At 39.3% G+C, this 26,006-nt stretch overlaps 1 protein-coding gene across 2 annotated transcripts in view; it reads right to left on the bottom strand.

Annotated features, from left to right (window-relative positions):
• Nipped-B (Nipped-B cohesin loading factor) overlaps positions 1-26,006 on the bottom strand; it is an 804,192-nt gene that overhangs the window by 205,968 nt on the left and 572,218 nt on the right. For both annotated transcript variants that reach the window (XM_068226150.1, XM_068226151.1), the window contains one exon: positions 18,976-19,213. In XM_068226150.1, coding sequence (XP_068082251.1) covers positions 18,976-19,213 — 238 coding nt within the window. The remainder of the gene's footprint in view (positions 1-18,975; positions 19,214-26,006) is intronic.

Raw genomic sequence — 26,006 nt, 5'->3', positions numbered from 1 at the left:
CTTTTAGTATATATCTTTGTATTCTTTCTGTGTACACACTGATAAGTAATTCTATAGCACACACACAATAATAATAATAATAATAATAATAATAATAATAATAATAATAATAACAATATACACTATACCAACAATTACTAAAATAATAATTTTCATTTCTATTTGTGTTTGGTAATAACCTATTGTAATTAGGATACATCTGAACATAGTTTAAAAATTATTGTGGTGTGATGTAGTAATTTATTAGAAATTAGAGGGCTTATTCCATTATTTTGAGTAGTCTTGCGAATTTCAAACTTGAATTGTGATTTCCATTTCTGTTTTTGCTTAGTAATAACCTGTTGTAATTAGGATACGTAGTCTGAACGTAGTTTAAAATTATTGCAGTGTATTATACAAAGGGCAGTAGGAAAGTTTTGCAAGGTGAGTGAACGCTTTAGACTTTTTCATAATAATTTCCACCACACTCAATACACTTCTCCATACGTCGAAACCAGTCACTGAACCAACTCTGCCACTTTTCTTCGGTTACATTTTCACACTCTTGATCCCATGGTGCCTGAAGCTCGTCGTCGGATGCAAAACGCTGCATGGGGCAAGATCAGGACTGTATGGGGGTGATCAAGCACAGTCAACCCTGATCTGGCAAGAAAATCCATTGTTACATTAGCACGATGTGCTGGAGCATTGTCGTGATGCAAGAGCCAAGTGTTGAGCCGTGACCATGGACGGAGCTGCTTGAGAGCCTGGACGACCCGAGGCAGACAACTCTCACTGTACCACTTCACAGTAACTGTCCTTTGTGTTTCTAGCACAACCTGAGTCAGGATGCCCCATTGAATGAAGAATACTGCAATCATCCTTTTCTTCACTAACCTTGACTTTCGCACAGTCACAGGAGTACCCTCATCTTCAAACAGCCACACCTTGTTCTGGGATTTTTTTGGGACATCATAATAATAAAGCCAAGTTCCATCACCTGTAGCGATGCTATTGACGTTACGCGAAGTCCCATTTTCAAACTGTTTTAGCATTTCTAAGCACCATTTCACTCGATGTGCCTTTTGTTCCTCTGAAAATTAAACGGGCACCCAAAGGGAACAAACCTTTCTAACATGGAGATGGTCATGTAGAATTGAACAAATAGCTGGTGCAGGGATGTAGATGGTCTCTTCTACCTGCCGATATGTCAACCGCCTCTCTTGCTGCAACATTTTCCTCACAGCTTCAATATTTTCCTCAGTCACTGATTCAGACGGTTGCCAAGACGAGGATCGTCTTCAACCCCAAAATTCCCCCTCTGTAACTTTTGTACCAGCGGAAAATTGTTGTCCAATGTGGACAGTCTTTTCCCCAGCACAGGAGTAATTTCCTCCAGGCACTGGTCAACAGTTAATCCATTAGCAAAATTGCAGCAGATAATTGTGTGATATTCACCTTTAAACCAACCACACTGACATCTTAAATTGCTTTCAATCCCACTGCTTGGTAATAACTGGTGTGAAGGTCGTGCCTTGCTGTCTTGTAGACCGGTTTTCACACCTCTTTTCATCCCTCACCATAACAGGGGTGTCCAGCCAACCATTTTTGCGTATTGCAAAACTTTCCTAGTGACCTTTGTAGTATCTTATCAGAAATTCGTGTGTTCATTCTATTACTGTGAAATATTTGTGTAGTATAGTATCTGTGGTATCTGTAGTAACTCTCCTCCCAGAATTCCGTTGTAGTAATTTAGGGTAGACTTAACTGCAGTTTAGAATTGTGTAATTCTTGTGTACTATTTTCTGCTTTCAGTAATTAACAGCAATTTTCATCATGTTAGAGTGTAGTAATTCGTACAACTAAGTAGTATTGTATTGTAGTGGTATCCTATATTAATTACCTTATTGTTGTGTGATCTTTGTGAACTATTGTAGACAATATTTATTTCCTTTCATTATCTTATTTTTCCTTTTCTTTTCATTATTCAGTAAAGAATGGCTAAGCAGTGCAACTGTAGGAACTGTGAGTGTCGCCAGGCATTAAGGAGTATGAGGGAGGAGTTGGAGAGTTTGAAGGAGATAATTAGGATTCTCTCAGAGCACAGGAAGGAAAATAGGCCTACCTCAAACAATGTACAAGATACAGTAGGTATAAGAGAGGGTTGGGAAGGAGAAGGGGAAATTGTAGCAGGTGGTCTAATGTTTTAAGGGGAAGGAGATTGAAGGCTAAGGGCTCCATTCTGGATCAGAATTCAGGACAGATGTCTGTGAGAAATCAGTACGAGTTACTGCAGGTAGAACAAGATGAGGAACACGGAACTGTTGCTGAGAAGTGTGGAAGTAGGAGGAAGGGAAAAGGTAGGAAAGGGAAATGTGGAGTAGTGGATAGAAAAAGACAGGTGGAACAGGATCATGGGATGCAGAAAAGGGAGGAGGAAGTAGCTTCTGCAGCTATCAGGAAAGATAGGACTGACCAGGAGGGGAGGGGATCAAATGAGATGGGTAGGGTTGAGGTTCTGGTCATTGGGAATTCCATTATTAGACATGTGGGGAAAGTGTGAGGAGGAAAGGGAACCAGGCTAGAGTGTTACCTAGGAATTAGGTTGAGGCAGTTGTTGAGGAAAGTAGAAGAGAAGGAGGGAAGGAGAAGGTGGTATTGTTTCACATTGATACTAACAACGTAGGACAAGCAGGTATAAGTACCAACATAGTTGGGGATGTGTGGGATCTGGTAAATGCAGCAAGGGTGACGTTTAAGGAAGCAGAGATTTTTATCAGTGGACTATTGTGTAGGAGGGATACCGAGAAGAAGATGATTGGAGATTTAAATGAGACTATGGAGTATGTGGGAAACTGGGGCTGAAATTTCAAGATCCTAATGGGTGGGTAGGAGATAAGGATTTGCACTCAGATGGCCTTCACTTAAACCGCATGGTACCTATAAGTTACGAAATTTGTTTAGAAGGGTTATAAGAAGGAACATTCAGGGAAACAGGGTGGCCTAGGGAGCATACATACATACATACATACATTATCATTATAGACTGTTATGCCTTTCAGCGTTCAGTCTGCAAGCCTCTGAGAATTTACAAAAAGTCGCCACAATCCTCGATTTGCAACTAGTGCTGTGGCCTCATTTAGTTCTATAACTCTTATCTTTAAATCATTAGAAACCGAGTCTAACCATCGTCATCTTGGTCTCCCTCTACTTCTCTTACCCTCAATAGCAGAGTCCATTATTCTCCTAGGTAACCTATCCTCCTCCATTCGCCTCACATGACCCCACCACTGAAGCCGATTTATGCGTACAGCTTCATCCATCGAGTTCATTCCTAAATTAGCCTTTATCTCCTCATTCCGAGTACCCTCCTGCCATTGTTCCCAAATGTTTGTACCAACGATCATTTTTTCTACTTTCATGTCTGTTACTTCTAACTTATGAATAAGATATCCTGAGTCCACTCAGCTTTCGCTCCCGTAAAGCAAAGTTGGTCTGGAAACAGACCTATGTAAAGATAGTTTCGCATGGGAGCTGACTTCCTTCTTACAGAATACTGCTGATTGCAACTGCGAGCTCACTGCATTAGCTTTACTACACCTTGATTCAATCTCACTTACTATATTACCATCCTGGGAGAACACACAACCTAAATACTTGAAATTATCAACCTGTTCTAGCTTTGTATCACCAATCTGACATTCAATTCTGTTGAATTTCTTACCTACTGACATCAGTTTAGTCTTCGAGAGGGTAATTTTCATACCATACTCATTGCACCTATATTCAAGTTCCAAGATATTAGACTGCAGGCTTTCGGCACAGTCTGCCATGAAGACCAAGTCGTCTGCAAAGGCCAAACTGCTTACTACATTTCCACCTAACTGAATCCCTCCCTGCCATTTTATACCTTTCAGCAGATGATCCATGTAAACTATAAACAGCAAAAGTGAAAGATTACAGCCTTGTCTAACCCCTGTAAGTACCCTGAACCAAGAACTCATTCTACCATCAATTCTCACTGAAGCCCAATTGTCAACATAAATGCCTTTGATTGATTTTAATAATCAAGTAGGGATGACAAAAAAATGTTAGTACTGAACTGTAGGAGTATTGTAAAGAAAGGAATAGAATTAAGTAATTTAATAGATACTTACTAGATATTGTAATAAGAGTTGAATCATGGCTGAGAAATTATATAATGGACAGAGAAATTTTCTCACGGAACTGGAGTGTACATCGAAGAGATAGGATAGGAATGGTAGAGGGGGAGTATTCATTCTGGTGAAAGAAGAATTTGTAAGCTGCAAAAAAGTTAAAGATGTCAAGCACGAAATTCTAGGTGTAAGGGTCATCTCTAAAGATAATAGGCAACTTGATGTCTTAGGAGTGTACAGACCGGGAAAGGGTAGCCCTGACGCTGCTTCAGAATTATTTGATCAGATAATCAGCTATGTGGGAAACGATAAGGAAAGGAACGTGACTGTAGTGTGTGATCTCAATTTACCAAATGTCAATTGGGAAAGTAATGCGAATGACAAGAAGCATGACCAACAAATGGCAAATAAATTAATATGGGAAGGGCATCTGATTCAGAAAGTGATGAAACCAACTAGGGGGAAGAATATTCTGGATGTGGTGCTGGTAAAACCACATGAGCTCTATAGAGAAACCAAAGTAATAGATGGTATTAGTGATCACAGAGCTGTTTATGTGGTATATATAAATAAATGTGAAAGAATGGAAGGTATTAAAATTAGGACTATTAGGCAGTACCAAATGGCTGATAAAACAGGCATGAGGGAGTTTTTAAAAAGTAACTATGGTCAGTGGAAAACGGTAAGTAATAATGTAAACACACTCTGCGATGGGTTTAAAGCAATTGTTGAGGAATGTGAAAATAGGTTTGTACCCTTAAAGGTGGTAAGGCATGGTAAAGACACTATATTATAACAGAGAAGTAAAGAGACTAAGGAGGAGGTGCAGGTTGGAAAGAAATAGTTAGAAATGGCTCTGGAAGTAAGGAGAAATTGAAGGAACTTACTAGGAAATTAAAACTAGCAAAGAAGTCAGGTAAGGATAACATGATGGCAAGCATAATTGGCAGTCATACAAATTTTAGTGAAAAATGGAAGAGTATTTATAGGTAATTTAAGGCAGAAATAGGTTCCAATAAGGACATTCCAGGAATCATTAATGATGATGATGATGATGATGCTTGTTGTTTAAAGGGGCCTAACATTGAAGGTCATCCGGCCCCTAAGGAATCATTAATGAACAAGGGGAATGTGTATGCGAGGATCTTCAAAAAGCACAAGTATTTCGTCAGCAGTATGTAAAGATCATTGGTTACAAGGATAATGTCCAAATAGAGGAGGTGACTAATACTAAAGTGGTATTAACATTTACCTATGAAAACAATGATATTTACAGTAAGATACAAAATTTTAAAACTAGAAAAGCAGCTAAAAAAGATAAAATTTCAGGGGATATACTAAGGACAATGGGATGGGATATAGTACCGTATCTGAAGTACTTATTTGATTATTACTTGCATGAAGGAGTTATACCAAATGAATGGAGAGTTGCTATAGTAGCCCCTGTGTATAATGGAAAGGGTGATAGACATAGCCGGCCCTGTAGTGTAGGGGTAGCGTGCCTGCCTCCCGCCCGGAGGCCCCGGGTTTATTTCCCGGCCAGGTCAGGGATTTTTCTCTTGATATGAGGGCTGGTTCGAGGTCCACTCAGCCTACGTGATTAGAATCGAGGAGCTATCTGACGGTGAGATGGCGTACCCAGTCTCGAAAGCCCAGAATAACGGCCGAGAGGATGTGTCATGCTTACCACATGGCCCCTCGTAATCTGCAGGGCTTCGGGCTGAGCAGCGGCCACTGGGCAAGCCAAAGCCCTTTCAAGGGCATTAAGTGCTGTGGGGTTTGGTTTGGTTCTTTTTTGGTTATAGACATAAAGCTGAAAATTACAGGCCAGTCCGTTTGACATGCATTGCATGTAAGTTTTGGGAAAGCATTCTTTCTGATTATATTGGAAATGTTTGCAAAATGAATAACAGTTTGGGTTTAGGAAAGGTTATTCCACTGAAACTCAAAACATTTTTTTGTTAGTGGCTTTACGTCGCACTGACACAGATAGTCTTATGGCGACGATGAGATAAGAAAGGCCTAGGAGTTGGAACGAAGCGGCCGTGGCCTTAATTAAGGTACAGCCCTAGCATTTGCCTGGTGTGAAAATGGGAAAACGAGGAAAACCATCTTCAGGGCTGCCAACAGTGGGATTCGAACCCACTATCTCCTGGATGCAAGCTCACAGCGGCACGCCTCTAACTGCACAGCCAACTCGCCTGGTAAAGCTCAACTTGTAGGACTGCAGCAAGATATAGCAGATATCCTGGATTCAGGAGGTCAAATGGACTGTATCGCAATTGACCTATCTAAGGCATTTCATAGGGTAGATCATGGGAGACTATTTTTTTTTTTTTTGCTAGGGGCTTTACATCGCACCGACACAGATAGGTCTTATGGCGACGAGACTATTGGCAAAAATGAGTGCAATTGGACTTGACAAAAAGAGTGACTGAATGGGTGGCTATATTTCTAGAAAATAGAACTCAGAGAATTAGAGTAGGCGAAGCTTTATCTGTCCATGTAATAATTAAAAGGGAAATTCCGCAAGGCAGTATCATTGGACCTTTATATTTTCTTATATATATATATATATATCAATGATGTGTAAAGAAGTGGAATCAGAGATAAGACTTTTTGCAGATGATGTTATTCTGTATAGAGTAATAAATAAGTTACAAGATTGTGAGCAACTGCAAAATGACCTTGATAATGTTGTGAGATGGACAGTATGATGATAAACAGGGTTAAAAGTCAGATTGTTTCACAAATAGGAAAAGTTCTCTCAGTTTTAATTACTGCGTTGATGGGGTGAAAGTTCCTTTAGGGGATCATTGTAAGTACCTAAGTGTTAATATAAGGAAAGACCTTCATTGGGGTAATTGCATAAATATGATTGTAAATAAAGGGTAAAGATCTCTGCACATGGTTAAGAGGTTATTTAGGGGTTGTAGTAAAGAAATAAAGGAGAGGGCACATAAGTCTCCGGTAAGACCTTAACTCGAGTATGGTTCCAGTGTATGGGACCCTCACTAGGATTACTTGATTCAAGAACTGGAAAAAATCCAAAGAAAAGCAGCTCGATTTGTTCTGGGCGATTTCTGACAAAAGAGTAGTGTTACAAAAATGTTGAAAGTTTGGGCTGGGAGGACTTGGGAGAAAGAAGATGAGCTGCTCGAGTAAGTGGTATGTTGATATAGATGTTGATTCTCATAGGGAACCTGAAATATTTGTCCCAAATGAGTAAATTTATAATACCAATATAATGGTCCATTATTGGACATTATAAATTTTTCAGCTAACTCATTCCTGGTTGCCAGGGTTTTACCCCCGTGTGCTAAGTTGGGCTCATCAGTTGGTACTTAGCACACCCACCAAGACGCATGGCTAGTGCATACCGTCCACTCTACCCTGTTTGAATGTCTCTACCCACCTCGCCACTGTTCTATAGGGCATGGCATCCACACCTAATGCTTCCCGAAGCTCTTCATGGCATTGGCGTGCATTTCTGCCGAGGAGAACTGCTATTTTAATATACGATCGTTGCTCCTGCTTGTTGGATCCATTTTGTGACGCTCTCACTCACACACTGAACTTGGGGGCATGCTTAGACCCACACTGTTGTTTACATACACCATCTAGTGGCATCGTACTCAAGTACATACCGTACGCTTCCAAATGTATATCTTAGATTTTCTGTGTTGTCTCCTGTTCGCGAGTTAAAAAATAGTTGCCATGACGTATGACTCGACCTACGTATATATACACAAATGACGAAAGAACAAAGAAAAGCAAGGAATATATACAAGGAAGAAATTGTCTTGGAATGCATACAGCCTGATCAGAGATATGTGTCTCCCCCACTTATTTTGAAATTATCTGGGGTTATTATGTACTTCTGAAGCAGGAATTGAAAAACACAAACATTTTGCAAAAAAAATTGATAAAGAATAATATTCACTGTTTCAACTTTGGAAAATTAGGCACAGTTTAGTACACAGTTTCAATTTATTTTTAAATACTTGAACTTAATAATGAGGCACAATTCACTGCATTTTTTCCATCTAATTTAGTCTCTCAGGTAATTTGGTGATCATTTTGCTTGATCAGAACAGTGCAAGGTTGGTTCTTGGACAGTTGGATTGAGAGCAGGTAACTCAGCTGGTACAGTCTCTGGTTCTCTTGGTCATGTAGGCACTCAAGGAATATTGAAGGTGACAGATCAGTTAGATGGAGATTCCAACTTCTCAGTGCCTGGTCATTGGTTGAGGTGGAATAACTTGTTACATTTAGCTGATTTATGTGTCACTTCAGGATGTGACCTGAATCCAGTTTCACAAGGTAATGACCTGAACCTATCTGATGAATGATGACACCGAACTGCCTCATTGCTGAACTCTTCTGGTAGACAAGCTCGAATTATCTTCCCCACTTGAAATGAGCTACTGGATCAGTACAAAGCTGAGTCTTCTTCACTGGTTTAGGGAAGACTGCATACAGCTGAATACTTAATTTTCTACTGAGGCACAGTTCTGCATGGGACAGTTCATGACCTAACAGTGTAGCATGGTAGCAAAAAAGGAGCATGTGGACTTTTACAGTGTTCCTCAGTCTGAAATCATAGCTTTCACACCCACTTTGAAGATTTGCACAATTGTTCTGCCAATCCATCGGTAGCTGGATGGCCTCGAGCTATCAGCTCTGGGATATGCTAAACTGGGAACAACAGTTTCTGAACTCATTAGTTGTAAATACAGTTGCATTACTAGGAGCCATTGTACTTGGAAAGGCATGAGAAGAGGTCTTCCAGCATGTTGATAGTTGAACTTCAAGCAAAAGCATCCCCTGAAATACAAATTTCCACCCATTTTGACTTAGCACCAACACAGATTAAGATGTTATGGTTCTCAAAGGGTCCAGTATAATTAATATGGATGTGCTCCCAGGTGGATGCTCGCTCGTCCCAAGGTAGAACAATAACCTTCAAAGGAGTCCTGCGGAGCTTTGCACATTCTTCACAGCCTCTGACTACATGTTCTGTCATGGTCGATAGGAGTAGCGCCTGGCTAGTTGATATGATACATGCAGGTGATGTCAATATGTGTAGCATGAAACTCGCTAAGAATGTAAGATCTTAGAGTTTTAAGGATAACAATTCTGTCTTGACGAAACAACAATCCATCCATGGTGAATCTACAGGGGATGACTGAAAACTCTTGATGGTTTTTTTGAAGTTCGATGTCCTTCGATGTTTAGTAAGCAATGACCTAAGCAGTAATCGTAACAATGGAAGTCTCTGGACAGATTCTGAGTATATGTGATTACCGTACTTACGTGAACAATCCCGCACCCTAATTTTAGGAAGGCTCATTTTGAAAAAATGAAATGAACTAAAATTCCTTCCAGCGAAAGAGTAACGTAGGTGTAAACAAACACCACATATCACTCTGCGAGGTCCACGTTGTGTTTACGCAAATATGAAGAAATAAATTTACAGATATAGCTGCATTGCCTGAAATGATAAAAATATGTTATCATTGCTATAAAATGCCATGATAATTAGCAAATAGACCTGACAGGTATTTTGTTAACCTGAACTTTCAATAGGCTCGATTCCCTGAAGATAGGAAGATTCGCTGTCTCTTGCGTCATCACTAGAATCCTCACCTAAATTACTTACAAATTCGTCTTACTCTACGTCTAAAAAACTTCTCACTCGTGGTCTCCTTTTACTAGGATAGTAACCCAACCGGTGGTAGATAATTCTTTTCGTGCAATGGGATAGTTCCTATTCATAAGCCACAGCCGATTCCTTCCACTTCTGTACCCTGTTTCATTCACCATCATTAATTTCATATTCATTATATTCTTAACTGAGGTTTGCGTCGGGAAGGGCATCCAGTCGTAAAAATATGGTGTAAAACAATCTCACTTCATCCCCAATATCGTATTGGGCTGGAGGGCTAAGGGGACGATATGCATTCCATTAATAGTATCAATAAATATATATCTGTAAACGTGCTTCTTTCTTTTTTTTTAAAAAAGCCCACAGGGCTCGGCTGCTCATCAAAACTCAACAGTGAAAAGGTTAAAATGATGGAGTTGTCAGCAGTCTTCTATGACCCCGATGAAGATCGAATTGGACCATACATCTCCTTTATGCCAGCATAGAAGTTTTGCAGGTCACGGGCATCAGATAGTCTTTGCAGTTCTTCAGCTTATTGTTGCCACCAGTTATTTTTAATTTCCCTAATTTGCGCCTGACATTTCCCTCTAAGTTCCAAGAAATGTAATTTCTTCACATTGGAAGACGGATCTTGAAGATAGGATAGGTAGGCTTCCCGTTAGGCATTGATCGGACATTTAATTTCTTCATTATTTTTATCAAACCAGTCCTGTCTTTTTTCCCCCCTAACAAAATCAATTGTTTCCTCAGCTGACTCAGTAATAACGTTCTGAAGCATGGCCCATTCCTGATTTTTACTATCACTGCTGACTGGATGACTAGCCAGTTTGTTTGAGATTGCTTTTCTGTAATCTGTAGCAATGGATTCAATCTGAAGTTTAGAAGTATCGAATTTCTTTCTGGGCAGGTTGTGGATGGATCTTTTTGGTTTGCAACAGATTGAGATTCTCAACTGGCAAAAAAGGAGCTTTTGATCTGTTCAGCAGTCATCTACGTTCCTTGCGGTCCTTGTAACAAGGAAATCTTTTTATCACATTGCCTGGTGATGATATAATCAAGGACGTGCCAGTGCTTTGAGCGAGGATGGATCCAAGTGGTCTTGTAGCGATTAGGCAGGCGGAACTGAGTATTAGTAATAAGAGTTAATGTTCAGCACATAAACCAAGCAGCAGTAGACCATTGGCAATACAGTTGCCAAGTCCATGTTTTCCCATCACATTGCCCCGTAATTGGTGATCTTTATCAACTCTGGCGTTGAAATCACCAAGTAGTAAGAGTTTGCCTCTTGGTGATACTTTGGTCATGGTAGTGCTCAGCAGGTTGTACAATTGGTCTTTAGCTTCTACATCAGCATCCAGGGTGTGAGCATATGCGGAGACGAGTGTCACAGATTTGGCTCCAGAGAGTGGGATTCGGAGTCATAATTCTTTCACTGACTGCGGTCGGAGTTAGATGATAATCATTCACCAACGTGGTCTTCACAGCAAATCCCACACCATGAATGGGGTGTTCTCCCTAATCTTTTCCCTTCCAGAAGATTGTGTAGCCTGAGCTGAACTCTACGTTTACCTTCGCTGAACAGTCTGGTTTCACTTAAGGCAGCAATATCAATGTTCATTCGTCCAAGCTCATGGGTAACAAGCGCTGTTCTTCTCTCAGGTCTGTTATTGTCTTTCAAATCAAGTAGGGTTTGAACATTCAAGGTTCCTATAATCAAAGTTCAGGTAATCTTTTTCGACCGCATAAGGGATGACCCGCTGGGTGCGGCCTCCCAGCCGGCTGAGAGTGTGACTACCGATATTTAGCCCACATTTTCTAGGGCCTTCCCCATTCAGGGTGGGTAGCAGTGATCCTAAAGAGGCCTGCCCAAACACAGATGCATGACCGAATTCCTGAGTAGTCAAGGGGTCTCAGAAAGACGACCATCACACATCTGCTGCCAACGTGCAGGTCCGAACTACAAGCTTCCAGTTTCACTCAAAAACCTGCCTCCACCATCCTTACCCATCGCCGTTGGACTTGAGTTGAAGGGAGTGACAGCAGGAAAAAGTGCCACAAGCAGGATTTTGTCTAAGGTGGATCACAGCTAGCAAAGAAATGACCCCCACACTATGATCTTGGAACTATACCCTACGGCACAAATTAAATGTGACATGTAGTTCCTAGTACCATGACTGCAACGGACTGCCGCAGACTCGAAATACCATTGAGTTGCACCTTCACAGCCAGTCCGTCTGGTATGACCTCATCTGCCTCTACGACCAATGAGAACCACAAAAAGGAGGTACCTCCGTCCGTTTTGCCGTTGGACCAAAGACACAGATGATGGGTTCCAGTGTCATTTCCTACACCGAGGGGACCATCACCCTACCCATAGGGGCTTATCCGCCCGAAGCTGCTGGCCCCTAAGGGGGTTCGAGTTATTTACCGCTGCACGACACTCAGCGTTTGCTGTTTTTACAGCTGGTTGCCAAGCAAGCTAACCCTCCTCCTTTCCCATTCCGGACTTGGGACTGGATAATGGTGGATATCAACATTTTTTATCAAAGGAGTAACGGAGGCATAAACAAACATGTCATATCACTTCGCGAGTTCCACGGGGTCTTTACACAAATATGAACATCTAAACTTACGGATAGAGCTGCTCAGCCTGAACATATTTGAGATGATAAAAATACATTATCACTGCTATAAAATATATTTGCCATGAAAATGGACACGTAGGCCTACTTACATGACAGTTATTTCATTAATCTGAACTTGCAAGAGGCTTGATTCCCTGTAGATGGGAAGATTCGCTGTCTCTTGTATCACTAGAATCCTCTCCTAAATTACTTACAAAGTCATCATACTCCATGCCTAAAACACTTCTCACACGTGGTCTCTTTTTACTCAGGTAGTAAGACAACCGGTGGTAGATAATTCTTTTCGTGCAATGTAAATACTTGAAACAGATACACCGGCAAACTCCGATGTTAGTTTTGCGATATCAATTATATGGTTGGAATAAGTACCCATAAACTTATTAAATACATTTTACACAAGTCTTCTCTCTCCTTTTTAGAGATTTCCCTCTTTTTATGTTATACGCGCGCAGGAACCGCTCCGTCATAACCATCGCAGTGAACAGATACAAGGTCGTACGTTTGTGATCTCCGCAGCTGCTACAGCTAGCAGATAAATAGGGGATTTCTGCGAGCAGATGTTGGATGTTAAAGATATTCACTAGAAGCTTAGAACAGTAGGCCAAATATTATTTTTTCACTCAACACTTCATACTTCAAATTGTGATAAGCAACTCATTACTATGGTACAAAGTTTAGGAATGGACTATTTACTGGGTGTACTAAGGAAGTGTGAATCGGTCAAAATCATGTGGTTTTGTTTACACCTACTTTATTCTCTGGTTGGAAAGTGTTTTTTTTCCTTACTTTATTGGAATAAGTAATAAAGTCTTAAATGAAAGATATACATAAATTAGTAAATAAAAATTATATATAGTACATTAAGCAGTAAATAAAAATTATAAACAGTACATGAATTAGCGAAGTGCAAGAGTCACATATAATAAGAAACGTAAACACAATATTATACTATGATTTTAGAAGCAGCGTCCAGCATCCTGTAACAGAAAAACTGTACTGTAATTATATATCTTAAAATTTGCATGGAAATACACAGTCTAACATAAAAGTAGTGTATATTGATGCTCCCTTACCTGTAATCTTCTTAGCGTTCGTTATCACTGGCAGAATTGCAGTCCTCCTCATTGTCACCGTCATCATTCTCCCACAGCAACTCGCCCTTGGTTCTGATGAGCGAATTAGAGATCCCGCATTTCTTGAAACTCTTCTCCACCAGTTACAGAGGAATGGAATCCCAAGCACATTTTATTCATTACCAAATCTGCCTCACTTCTGAGTGCTTCATTTCACCAGCAGGCGTAAAGTCACGTCTTTCGTCTGCCATCCAATGTGTGTACAGTTGTTTCACTGCTGCTCCAAAAGGCCGGTTAATGCACCCGTCAAGTGGCTGGAGAACGGATGTTAGATCTTCTGGAATTATTAACAAGTCCGTTCTAACCCTTGTCAAAACATTGTTAACCATGTGCAACGGCTGAGTGGCGTAGTAAGTGGTCCTGAGAATCAGGATACCAGTTGCTATGGAATGGGAGTGGGCATCTCGGACATATTCTGAGTCATGGCCCTCCTTGTGCTCAGGTGGCTAGGACTATACAATCCACTGGTGGTCCATAACCCGTTAGAGGAGATATCCACACTTGGACTACGTGTAAGTAGGATAGTATCCTGCTTCATGAATTTACCGAGCTCAGAACATTTTAAGCAAGCCTCGGACGGGAGTCATTTCACAGACGGAACCCTGTTAAATGCAAATTTCTCATCCACCTGCGCGACTGCAACACACTCGTTGATCAACTTACAAATGACCACTCAGAAACGACTCGCCTGTAAGTTGTGTGGCCCAATTCGAGTCAGACACTCCTGCTCATTTTCATAATGCACCACTCGTAAAATTCAATTGTATTATATCAGATCAAAATCAGGAGTTGTATATACAACTCGTAGAAGCAGTGGAAAAGCACCCTTGTTTATTCAACTATAGTTTGCCAGAATGCTCAAACAAGAACGCTCAAAAAAGGCATGAGGCGCTGCAGCCAAAAAGGTTGGTACGAGTGGTAAATGCCTTACATACATTAAATTGTAAGTGCAAGTGTTTAATATCCTTCTGGTATTGAGTGTTTAACCATATAGCGTATCTATATATATAAAATAAGAGTTTTTTATCCGTACACTGTTCAGAATACAAAAAGATTGGTATTTGTGTATCGGTGAAATGCTAGTTTAGGGGTAGTCTAAAACATATTTCTCAAATATCTATGTTGTCAGTGGTCCTATCGATAAATATAACATAACGAAAGTTATAGATAATTCACTTTCCTACCACAGTTTATTTATAAATTCAATACAGGTCATCACCCAGTATACAAAAAAAAAAAAAACACAGCACCATTTTTCAATTTCCTTGAGTCATTTACATCAAAAACAAACCAGATTTATGACATAGTTCATAGCTAATTTATTAGATGATGTGATAATAATAATAATAATAATAATAATGTTAATAATCATATTCGTTTTTACGTCCCACTAACTACTTTCGACAGTTCTCGGAGACGTTGAGGTGCCGGAATTTTGTCCCGCAGGAATTCTTTAGCACGCCAGTTAATCTACCGACACAAGGCTGGCGTATTCGAGCACCTTCAAATACCACCGGAATGAGCCAGGATATAACCTGCCAAGTTCAGGTCAGAAGGCCAATGCCTCAACTGCATGAGCCACTCATCCCGGCTAGAGGCGATTAGAGTAATAATGGAAGATCCCAACTGATACTGAATTTGTGGATGACAGTAGGACTGTACACTCCTATCTGCCTTTCATATGCTAAAGTATGAAGTACTGGGCGAGTTGGCCGTGCAGTTAGGAGCGCGCAGCTGTGAGCTTGCATCTGGGAGATAGTGGGTTCAAATCCCACTGTCGGCAGTCCTGAATATGGTTTTCCGTGGTTTCCCATTTTTACAGCAGGCAAATGCTGGGGCTGTACCTTCATTAAGGCCATAGCTGCTTCCTTATCATTCCCAGGCCTTTCCTATCCCATCGTCGCCATAAGACCTATCTGTGTCGGTGCGACGTAAAGCAAAATAGCAACAAAGTATCAAGTGAATTGGGATAAGTCAAAGCTCATGCATTCAACATTGTAAATTTCTCCGTATCCGTAGCCGGGCTAACGCACAAGCTGACCGTGGTCGATTTTTCATGAATGAAAAGATGAACCCAAAATTCCCGCCTTTTTCGAAGCCTCCTTAAGTACCAGTATGCAATGATAACATTTTGATTACGTACCACACAGCTCGGCATGGAGAAGAGTGACAAAGTGTTGATATGACAGTTACAGGAGAGCTGCATCAGCGGACGAAGAACATGCATTGCAATTCTCACAGAACTGTCCAAAACAATTTGGGATTAAGTTGGGTTGGGTTGCATTGCATAGCACCAGTGGATGAAAGGCCTAACACTTACCGCACAATTTTTTTTTTCTTCCAGAAAAACATGTTGCACATAATGAATATTTAGAGCAGATTCTGCAGTTTCATTGTAAGTAGGACATAACATCATTCAAGAAATGGAAAGAACTAACAATCACTTTAATAAGTGAAAACTGGGCGAGTTGGCTGTGCAGTTCGGCGCGCGCAGCTGTGAGCTTGCATCTGGAAGATAGTGGGTTCGAACCCCACTCTCGGCAGCTCTTTAAATGGATTTCTGTGGTTTTCTATTTTTGTACCAGGCAAATGCTGGGCTGGATCTTAAATAAGGCAACGGTCACTTCCTTCCCACTCCTAGAACTTTCCTATCCCATTGTCTCTGTAAGACCTATCTGTGTCGGTGCGATGTAAAGCAAATTAATAAAAAATAAATAAATTGAAAAATCAAAAGAAACTTTAAAACAATTCAAAATTGACAAAAAATACTTACCTAAGCTTAACAATCTAACATATACACACTGTTCCTTGATATGTTCTCAGTCACTAGTAAAAGTTTGGTTGCAATATTTGCAAAATTAGGGTGACAACAGAAAACAATATGAGTAGACCTTAAAACGGGATGTTAGATTAGGTTACTGGAATTTTCTGAGTGGATTTCTTTTTATTCCTTCTCCTCTCCCTCGGTAGGTTTCTTTCACTTCAGTTCTCTATGCCTGTAATAGTGTTCTAGTTGTCTCCACCGGGTGAGCTGGCTGTGCGGTTAAGGGCGCGCAGCTGTGAGCTTGCATCCGGAAGATAGTGGGTTCGAGCTCCACTGTCGGCAGCCCTGAAGATGGCTTTCCTTGGTTTCCATTTTTCACACCAGGCAAATGCTGGGCCCGTACCTAAATTAAGGCCATGGCCTCTTCCTATCCACTCCTAGCCCTTTCTTATCCCATCGTTGCCATAAGACCTATCTGTGTCGGTGTGACATAAAATCAATAGCAAAAAGTTGTCTCCAGCATTGTAGGCCCACCTCTACCTGCATAAGCAGCATCGAAGAGGTGTATCATCCTCGGAGTCACGCGATTACCGTTTTCGGACGTTTGAGTCTGCTCTGGCTCACCATCACTGTCACTACTGGTATCATTACTATTACAGTTGAACCTCGATAATTCAAACTCTTGCCTAATTCGAAGAAGCTCTCTTTCCTGGAAACATGAGGATTGGTTTTGCATGTTATTTAAATGGATTAATTCTCAATATGGATAATTCATAAATCGAAGAACAATGTCGGTCCCAATACCGAAATTCAGACTTTTAATTCAAAACTGTCTTAACATTTTGAGAAAATAATATTTTAAAGAGTAATTTAAATTTAAAATTTATCTGCGTTATGACAGAACGAGCCTTCCGGAACGTGCTGGGTTAGCTTTCCGCACTTCAACTCACTTCGGTCTACAGAGTGCTTCATATGAACTTAGTTCATGTAAGATCGTAATTATTTTGTATTCAGCATTTTAAGGAATGCCAAAATATCATGCAGCAGGCAGTGTGCGGAGAAGCGGAATCCACGAACACGGGCGATGCCGACATTTGGCAGAAAAGCGTGGCTCATATAATCAATTTGCACGCACCGAACGATACTGTCAATGCCGATGAAAGTGTGTTGCATTTTAATGCCGAGCCCAAACGGACTTATGGTTTTAAAGGACAGAAGTGCCAGCCGGGTAATCGTACAAGGAGGGGGGGGGGGGGGCATTGTATTGTGTTGCAAGCACAAGGCATATAAAAGATGCAAACAGTACAGTAATCCAAAAAATAAAGCATCTGCACAGGGGAGCCAGCATAATTTGTCCTCGTCTTTGAATCGTGTGTTTTTTCTTCTGCTGTGTGAGGTTGTGTTTGCCAATGATTTAATGAAGTGTATCGTTTGAATAATGTAAATGGACCTTGTTGGATACATTTTGGAAATAGTTTTCTTCCATGACATTTGAAAGGTTTAAACTGTGAATCAAGGTGATTCCATGCATTAATGGGTCTTAGAATATTCTGTGACGTGGCAAGGGTTGGCATTTCTGAATTAGGACAGAAGTGGCATTGCGGGAAATCGTACAAAGATGAGTCACTGTACTATGTTGTAGTGCAGACGGAAGTGAGAGACATTCTCCTCTCGTCATACGAAAGTTCAATAAGCCATGATGTATTGAGAGCATTGGATACTTTCCGACATCTAAAATGTGTACAGTACAGCAATCCAACGAATAAAGCATTTGTACAGGGGAGCAAGCATAGATTTCTCAGTCTTTGAATCGTATTACTTTTTTCCTTTCGTTGTGTGCCGTTATGTTTGTCACTGAGTTAACCAAGTTCACCTTGTTGGATACATTTTGGAAATAGTTTTTTTTCTTTTTTTTTCCCCCCCATGGCATTTGAAACGTTTAAACTGTGAATCAAGGTTAACTGCATAAAGTACAGGTAACGGGTCTTAGAATATTTTGCGATGCAGCAAGGGTTGGCATTTGTGAATTACAAGTTGGCAGTTAATTCGAAAACACGTAATACAAAGTCCGATTTCTGCGTCCCAACGACTTAGAATTAAGAAGGTTTTACTGTAATTTCACTGTGTTCCACATTTCTAAAATAACTTCCTTTATCTATTAGTATTAATCTTGCCAGCTATGTTGACACCTCGAGTCGCCATCTTGACCACGTCAACAATGAAATTGCACGGCAAAGAGGATGGAATATTTACATGGATATGCAATTCTTTACAGCAGTAGAAATAAACTTCAAACTATGCTCGACAACTCAGTAATATGTCTTATATCAGTATATTTCACTTAAGGTACCTTTATTGAGACTTTTATGAACGTTGATTTTTTCAGCCCTGGCACAGGCAGGCAGACGTAGGAAAAAGTCAACCTTTGGCACTTCTAGGGTTAACAAAGAGAGGAAGTTCAGTTCATTAGTACATTTTTCTTGAGTCATTGGTCCACAGACAGATTTGATGCAACTCTCCACTGGGCTAACCTATCGATTTCTATGCAACTACTATTTAAAGGATATAAAGAAAAAAAACACACATAAAATTAAACACGCGCAGAAACTGTGATGAAGAAGATACATACCTTTCCGTTTTTTCTTAGTTTTTCTCTTTCGAGTTAGAAGTTTATTAGGAGACAATTTGGCCCCTGTAGGACGGCTTTTCTCTGCTGTAGCATCACGGTACCATTGAGCTAGATAGAAATGCCTAGCATATGTGAGAGCTTGATCACTTTGTCCATTAACTGCCAAGTAATCAAGTAATACTCTCTGCAGGAACTGTGTCCTTTCCTCCTCAGGATCCAAATCATTCCCAGTTTTTTCCTACAAAGAGATAATGTTGTTATTTTTACTAGTAATACAGTTAGGAACCTGGAATTGGATTTGAAACTTGCTTTCCCTAACATTAGACATCCTCAATACAACAAAGTATGTCTGACTTGCATTGGACTACATGGTACTAATGAACACTACAGAACTAACATTCTGTTTATTCTATGCCAGATAAGCTGAAATACACAGTAGTACACTTCCCTTCATATGTGTCTCCCTGGTACAGGAATGGACATACTTGGCTAGAAATGTAGAGATTCAATGCTGGGGGATTTTAGCATCACGTCAATCTAATCACAATACAAATAGGAACTTTAGGCAAAAAGAAGAAAATTACCAGCCAAAATACAAAAAATAGGGAACTATTCTTTAAACACGCAACTATTATCACACATACTGAAAATTAAAACATGTTCTAACAACAGAACCTTAAGAATTTCAGTCAAGTATTCACATATCCAGTACAACAATTTAGGGGGGAGGGGAGGAGGCCTAAAATGAATTCCCAAACGGAACACTGTTTTTGTGTTTGAACAATGGCTACACTTCCTGTCTACCAAATATTTTGAATAGCATATGTACACTGAATCATAACTGAAACTAAAGTCTCCATCACAGTGTACAAACAGGATGTAGCAGTTGTATACTGGCTGGTGATTAATGTGAGATGATATAAAAGTTTTGTAATGCAGCATGATTTAAAATATAAGGAACAATTACTGCTTACATTACGGGAGCATATAACTTGCCCAGAGCCTTTATCTCACAGAACTATGAGATGTATATGAATAACTGTAATGTTCTCACAAGGAAACATTTTGATCACATTATTCATCCTTATGAGTAGGGTTGAATGTTGTTGAAATGTCATCTTTTCTCCCTTTCCATTAGGACATTGCTCAGTAGTATGAAAATTCATTCTGCGATATAACAAAAGATAATAACACGTTTTTATTTTACATTCTATTGCATTTTTTGCTGATTTGGGATAACCAATCATTATTTTTAATTTCAAGAAGGTTTTATGTCAATATATGGCATTTTGAGAATTTTTACATCATTTTAATCTGTTTTTAAATGTATGCATGTATTCCTTATTGTCAGACTGATAAGAGTTCAGAAGTGACAACCTAAAATATAAATATACTTTCATATGGTTAAATTTGACAAATATATTTCATGACAAAGCAATGCTTTCAAGGTAACGATCTATTGGTACCCACAGTTCCTGCGTAAAACTGACGTGGTAACGATCCATCGTTACCGGCCTTTGTTGTTATAATTACTTAGTTATTTATATACATGCCAGATAGCAGCATTTTGCATGGAATAAGAAGAGCACAGTTTTAACTCATGTTATACTCCACAGGAACTGCCGACTATCTGTATTCATGATATTCTTAGAGTTTAAAACATGTGCCCAATGGAGTTCGGTGTCTTGTTTACGTCGCAGTTGGCGGCAAACATGGAAGCATTTCTCTCTGTTTTTGATGATGATACCGATTATACAGTGAAAATAAGCAGTATCATAGGCATTATAATTATTTTACTTGCTAGTTCATTAATTAAATAGTCTTCATAGGTAATTAGGTGCATATTGTAAGCGCAGTGTTAGATATAGCCTAGACAGATGTAGTTAATTTCGGCTAGGCCTAGTTATTTATCGTGTGCGACATGGTGAAGAGAGTTCCGTTAGCTGACAATATCACTGTATGTCTTGACAATTATTCATGTGATGATGTTTCTTTGTCCAAATCAGAAAGTGTAGATGACTATGATGATAATCCAGCACCTCCAGTAAGAAATGTGTATTTTATACAAAATGGCCGACTTTTTTCAGTGATACATCACTTTACACAATTATGCTAGTAAACAATAATATGACCTTTCTACTAAAATCAATCACAAATTTGTATATTAAACACCATTTCTCAGAATTACTTCAAACTTTTCAAAATCTGAAACTTGTAACTTTGTTTCTGCAATTTTTTTTAAAATTGAACCCTTCAGGTTTAGGGACATGACTTACATGCCTACAATGTAATTTTCAAAGAAATGTGTGCATAGTAGGATAAATATGGCTGACAGTTTTCGCACATCCATCAGCTGAGAGCTTGAAAGCGAAAGGGTTAAGAAATGTCAGGGAAGATACCTGTGAGTCTTATGTGTCCAAGATACGTGCAGGAACACAATACAAAACTCCAATAATTAGGAGAATGTATTTCGTAACGTGTCTCAAGCACAAGGAATGCACCAGCCTTCGGACACGTCCCTACAGCAAGTCATTGCACCCCGCATACCTCATAGCAAAGAACAAATGAACAAGAGAAGGGACTGGAAACAACAGTTATGTAACTTTCTGTTTAAGTACAGAATTATCCTCCCAAGTAGTTCTGTGCAAGAAGAATGACAAAAGTTAAACCATCACAAAGCATATTTTTAACTCAGCCAGTGAATGAATTTGGAAAAGGTGTGTTAATAACATTTGGGGATGTTTTGTTTTGTAAATTATGCAGTGGTTACAGTGAAAACTTTGTTCTACAACAGCACATTAAATGAGAAAACATATGATAGCTGTAACTAGTGCGAAGAACCAACAAGTATTCCCAGGTTCTTGTCATTCCAACAACTTCTGTTTTGTATAGGGTATGTTCAACATGGAATCAGAACAGCATTAAATCATACAACACAACTAGCAACTGTATAAGCATACTTCAGCTGTTTATTTCAACATCAAAGTAAAGGATTTGCAATATACAGTGTGTATCTTAATCGTACCGACAAAAAATTCATGGATGCTCTTCGTGTAATGTAAAGAATGATGGCACAATGGGATAGGCGGAGAAACTTTTAAGTTTCGAAAAAATGAGGCTAATATGTTACTTCTGGGTGTGCAGTTCAAATTGACAAAATCGCCGTATTTGTGTCAGAGCACAAAATGCTGATGTGTTTCAGAGGAGGTAAGGGATGGGAGGGGAAGTGTATGATAGACTGAGACAATAATGCTCTGTGAGAATGGACAAGCTTCTTGATCATTTAGCGCAGTCACTTCCATGCCCCAGTATACAAGTTTGTTCTGTCCATATTGGCTACTAAGTTTGCAGTATAAATTGGTCAGAATGGCTCCATTTTGGTACACCGATGAAGAAATGTCTGATATGTACCTAGCCTATGGCGCAGCATATGGTAACATGAGAGAAGCCGCACTGATCTATGGCATTTTGCACTCTTATCTCTGCCAACCTCATCATTCAAACTTCATGTCCACTGGTAGGTGACTGCGTGAAGGAGGGCAGAAGAAAACCCCCATGTAACAGCAGTGCGCACATTTCAGCATCAGTTTAATGTCAATTATTTGGGCCAGCATTGTTAATGATTACTAACTTGGGCGGTATGTCCTTCCTCCCTGCCAGAACAGCGAGGAATGATACCATTTCTAGATATAATCACTGCCGGAATTATTGGAAGATGTTCCTCTGGATTTTGGGAGCGAATGTGGCAGTGCCATAATGGTGTTTCACTGCATTTTACTTGCCGCGTCACACAGCAGTTGAATGATCATTATTCAGGGCGATGGGTAGGCTTTGATGGGAAGTTAAATGGCCTCCATGCTTGGCAGATTTAACTCCCATGGACTTTATTCGTTACATGAATGGAAGTACAAGGCCGGAATGTTTAAGATTTACTCTAATCAAACCATAGGGTATACTGTTTCCTTCATTCAGTATTTCATTCCTTTTACAACGCTGTGAGTAAAGGAAAGCATTATCGTGTGGTGGCAGTGATGCATCTTCATGCACATTAAATAATGAAGAATATTACCGAGACCAGATAAGAGGAGAAATGATCTGGTAGATTCTTTATTTGACAAGCATGATCTAATTACTGTATGTTCTTGTACTGTGTGAGCAACTAGGGCTGTTTAATAAACAAAATGTGGAAATTGCCTGCAAGAGACAAGCACAATTCTTTGCAAGTTGAATGAAGAACCTTGTACAGTTTTAAGGAGCATTATCTGCCTCTGTCTATAATACACACCACTTCCTCTCCCTTCCCAGAAGCACAGCAGAGTGCAGTGGTTTGCACTCTCTCGCAGCAAATACAGCGTGTTTGTCGATTTGAATTGCGAGGCCGGAAGTAACAAAGTAATCTCATTTTCTTGAAAAGAAAAATCTTCTCCGCCAATCTGATAGAGACATTGTTCTTTATATAACGCAAAGAGCATCCCTGATTTTTTGTCGGTATAATTTAGATACATCCTGTATACTATATGTGAACCTTTATGTAAAGGACCCAGGGACACTGGGTCGAAAACATAAAATAATGATGCCCTAAGCCATTCTTGTCATACTGTGGAAAATAAAAGCCACAGTAATGACTACTACTATTTCTGTTGTGCAAATGTGTTCTCAGCAAAGACACCCAAATGTTGGCTCTTGAATGACTAATCCCTCCACAATGATACCTGTTCAAAATACTGTAAAGAATGAAACAGAGACTTATCTTACTATGGACTTTTAATGTTGGTAATTTTCAATGGAAGTTAGAATGCTCTTCTGATCCTAAATCCACTTGTTAAGTCCAATTATGAACCACATTAACTTAATTCTTTAATGATCTCATAAATGACCTTGTTTTTACAAATGACGACGCAGAAATTCTAATCTCCACACTAAAAGAAAAAAAATCTTCTTGAGGAGGATTCAGACTTTGTCATCACAAAACGTAAAGTTAAAAGACCCAGTGCTCTTCTATAACCATATGAATAGCCGGTCTGTAAACTGAATTGAAGCAACAGCACTGAGCTTCAAATTGGAGGCTATTTACTGACTCTCCCATCAATAATGGAAGCACCTTTTCTGTATAATGGAAATGTAAAGCCTTTCACACCTACTGTGAACTCCAGCCATTTCAAAGTATGTAATTAAAACATGAACATAACTTTTAACATGCTCTTCTCATTAACATAAGTATTAATTTACAAGTACAACGTACAAAAGAAAGCCCTCTCAAATTTACAATTATATAAAGTTCATTTATTTTTGGCCCAAATGTTGTCTTCGTTTGAATGGATTTCCTTTCCAACTATATGTGGACTATAAATTTCATATTAACCATTTTAGCCAAGATTCCGGTGTTGTAAAAATTCTTATGACTCAGGCGACTATAACAGCTGAAGAAACCCCAACTCACGCAGTGATAAATTCAAGTCAATACTATTGAGAAGCCCCAATTCAAGCTGTGATCAATCCAATCTGCAATTGGAGGTCTGGTCATTGTAAAAAATGTAATTCATTGTTCATAAATTCTGGCAACGTTAATGCACTTATTGTACACATTGTAAACTGTGTAAATAACATAGCATAAGACAATATTGTATTTAGTATTAAGTTTACTATAAGTTCCAATGTTTATAGTTTTAATTCTTGACCTTAGGATTAATATAGGCTGAAGATGCCCATAACTAGGGCGAAACATGTCCCTTAACTAGTGTGTTTCATTCATGTAGAATTTAACCACTAAAATATATATTTGTATTGAAAAGGTGGACACAATAATTTTAATCTTGAAAGAGTTTACTTATAAGTATTAATTATCAATACTCTGTGGAAGGACTGCATCCTACGTCAGTTTTTGGATGTTCATGTTTTATTTTTACCTAGTGTTTAGCAGTGCTACGCTAGAGACTTTTTAACCATTCCAAAGTAATCAAGTCTTCAAATATTTGTTAATATCTTCACTTTCATTTTATAATTTGACCAACAAGCACATAACTTGTTTATATTCTTTTAAGCATTGTATTTTTACTTCATCCTATTAATGTCACTTATTACTGAGGGTCTATTGTATGTACAACATAATTGTATATCTTTGTTCATACGACGTGTTTCAGCTGATGATGGTGTCCATGGACACCGAAACCCATACTAAATTTAAAAAATGTTGTGATTATATTAACAACATATTATGTATTGAAAAAAAGGTGGATCAATCAAATTTCCCCTCTATTGTATGATAAGTGAAGATGACAGAGACAAATAACGGGTCATTAATTTCTTTTGTATCAATACGCTTATCCCTTTTCTCTACGGGGTCGAGTATGAAGTGAGATGAATTTTCATAGCGAGTTTTTACGATCGTATGCCCTTCCTGACATCAACCTAATCAGAGGAATTAATGAGATGAAACGAATGATGTGATGTAACTAAAACTGACTATATTCACTTTATATGTAGGCCTAAAAGTAGTGTTCACTATTTATTGTCTTTTTACATTTAGAAATACTGCCTTCCAACAAAAATAGCCAGCATAACTCGAATACATTCATAACTTAGTTAAAGAATAGTGTAGAACGTTTACATGTATAATTTATAGCTCCTTATAGCCTAGAAGCCATGTGTTCACTGCACAAAATTTGAGGTTATCACATATAAGAAACCCCCCCCCATTATTTTTTTTGGCTGTAAAAGTGGAAGAAAAAGGGGTATAATACGCGAGTAAATAGGGTATATCAAAACTCGCCATTTTAGAGGAACGTTACTTGCAGAATAACGTTACAAACATTGTTGCTGCTAGAGTCATCACTCCATAGAATGATTTGATGCAGCCTTCCATGCCACACTATCCCGTGCTGACTTTTCATTTCTACGTAACTACTGCATCCTACATCTGCTCTACTCTGCTTGTCATATTCATACCTTGATGTACCCCTACCGTTCTTACTGCCTACACTTCTTTCAAAAACCAACAAAACGAAGTCCTGAGTGTCTTAAGATGTGCCCTA

The sequence above is a fragment of the Anabrus simplex genome, chromosome 2, assembly GCF_040414725.1.
Source record: "Anabrus simplex isolate iqAnaSimp1 chromosome 2, ASM4041472v1, whole genome shotgun sequence".
In the NCBI taxonomy this organism is placed as follows: domain Eukaryota; kingdom Metazoa; phylum Arthropoda; class Insecta; order Orthoptera; family Tettigoniidae; genus Anabrus; species Anabrus simplex.
The sequence above is the reverse complement of the archived record's forward strand: the minus strand, read 5'-3'. Positions and strand labels throughout refer to the sequence as shown.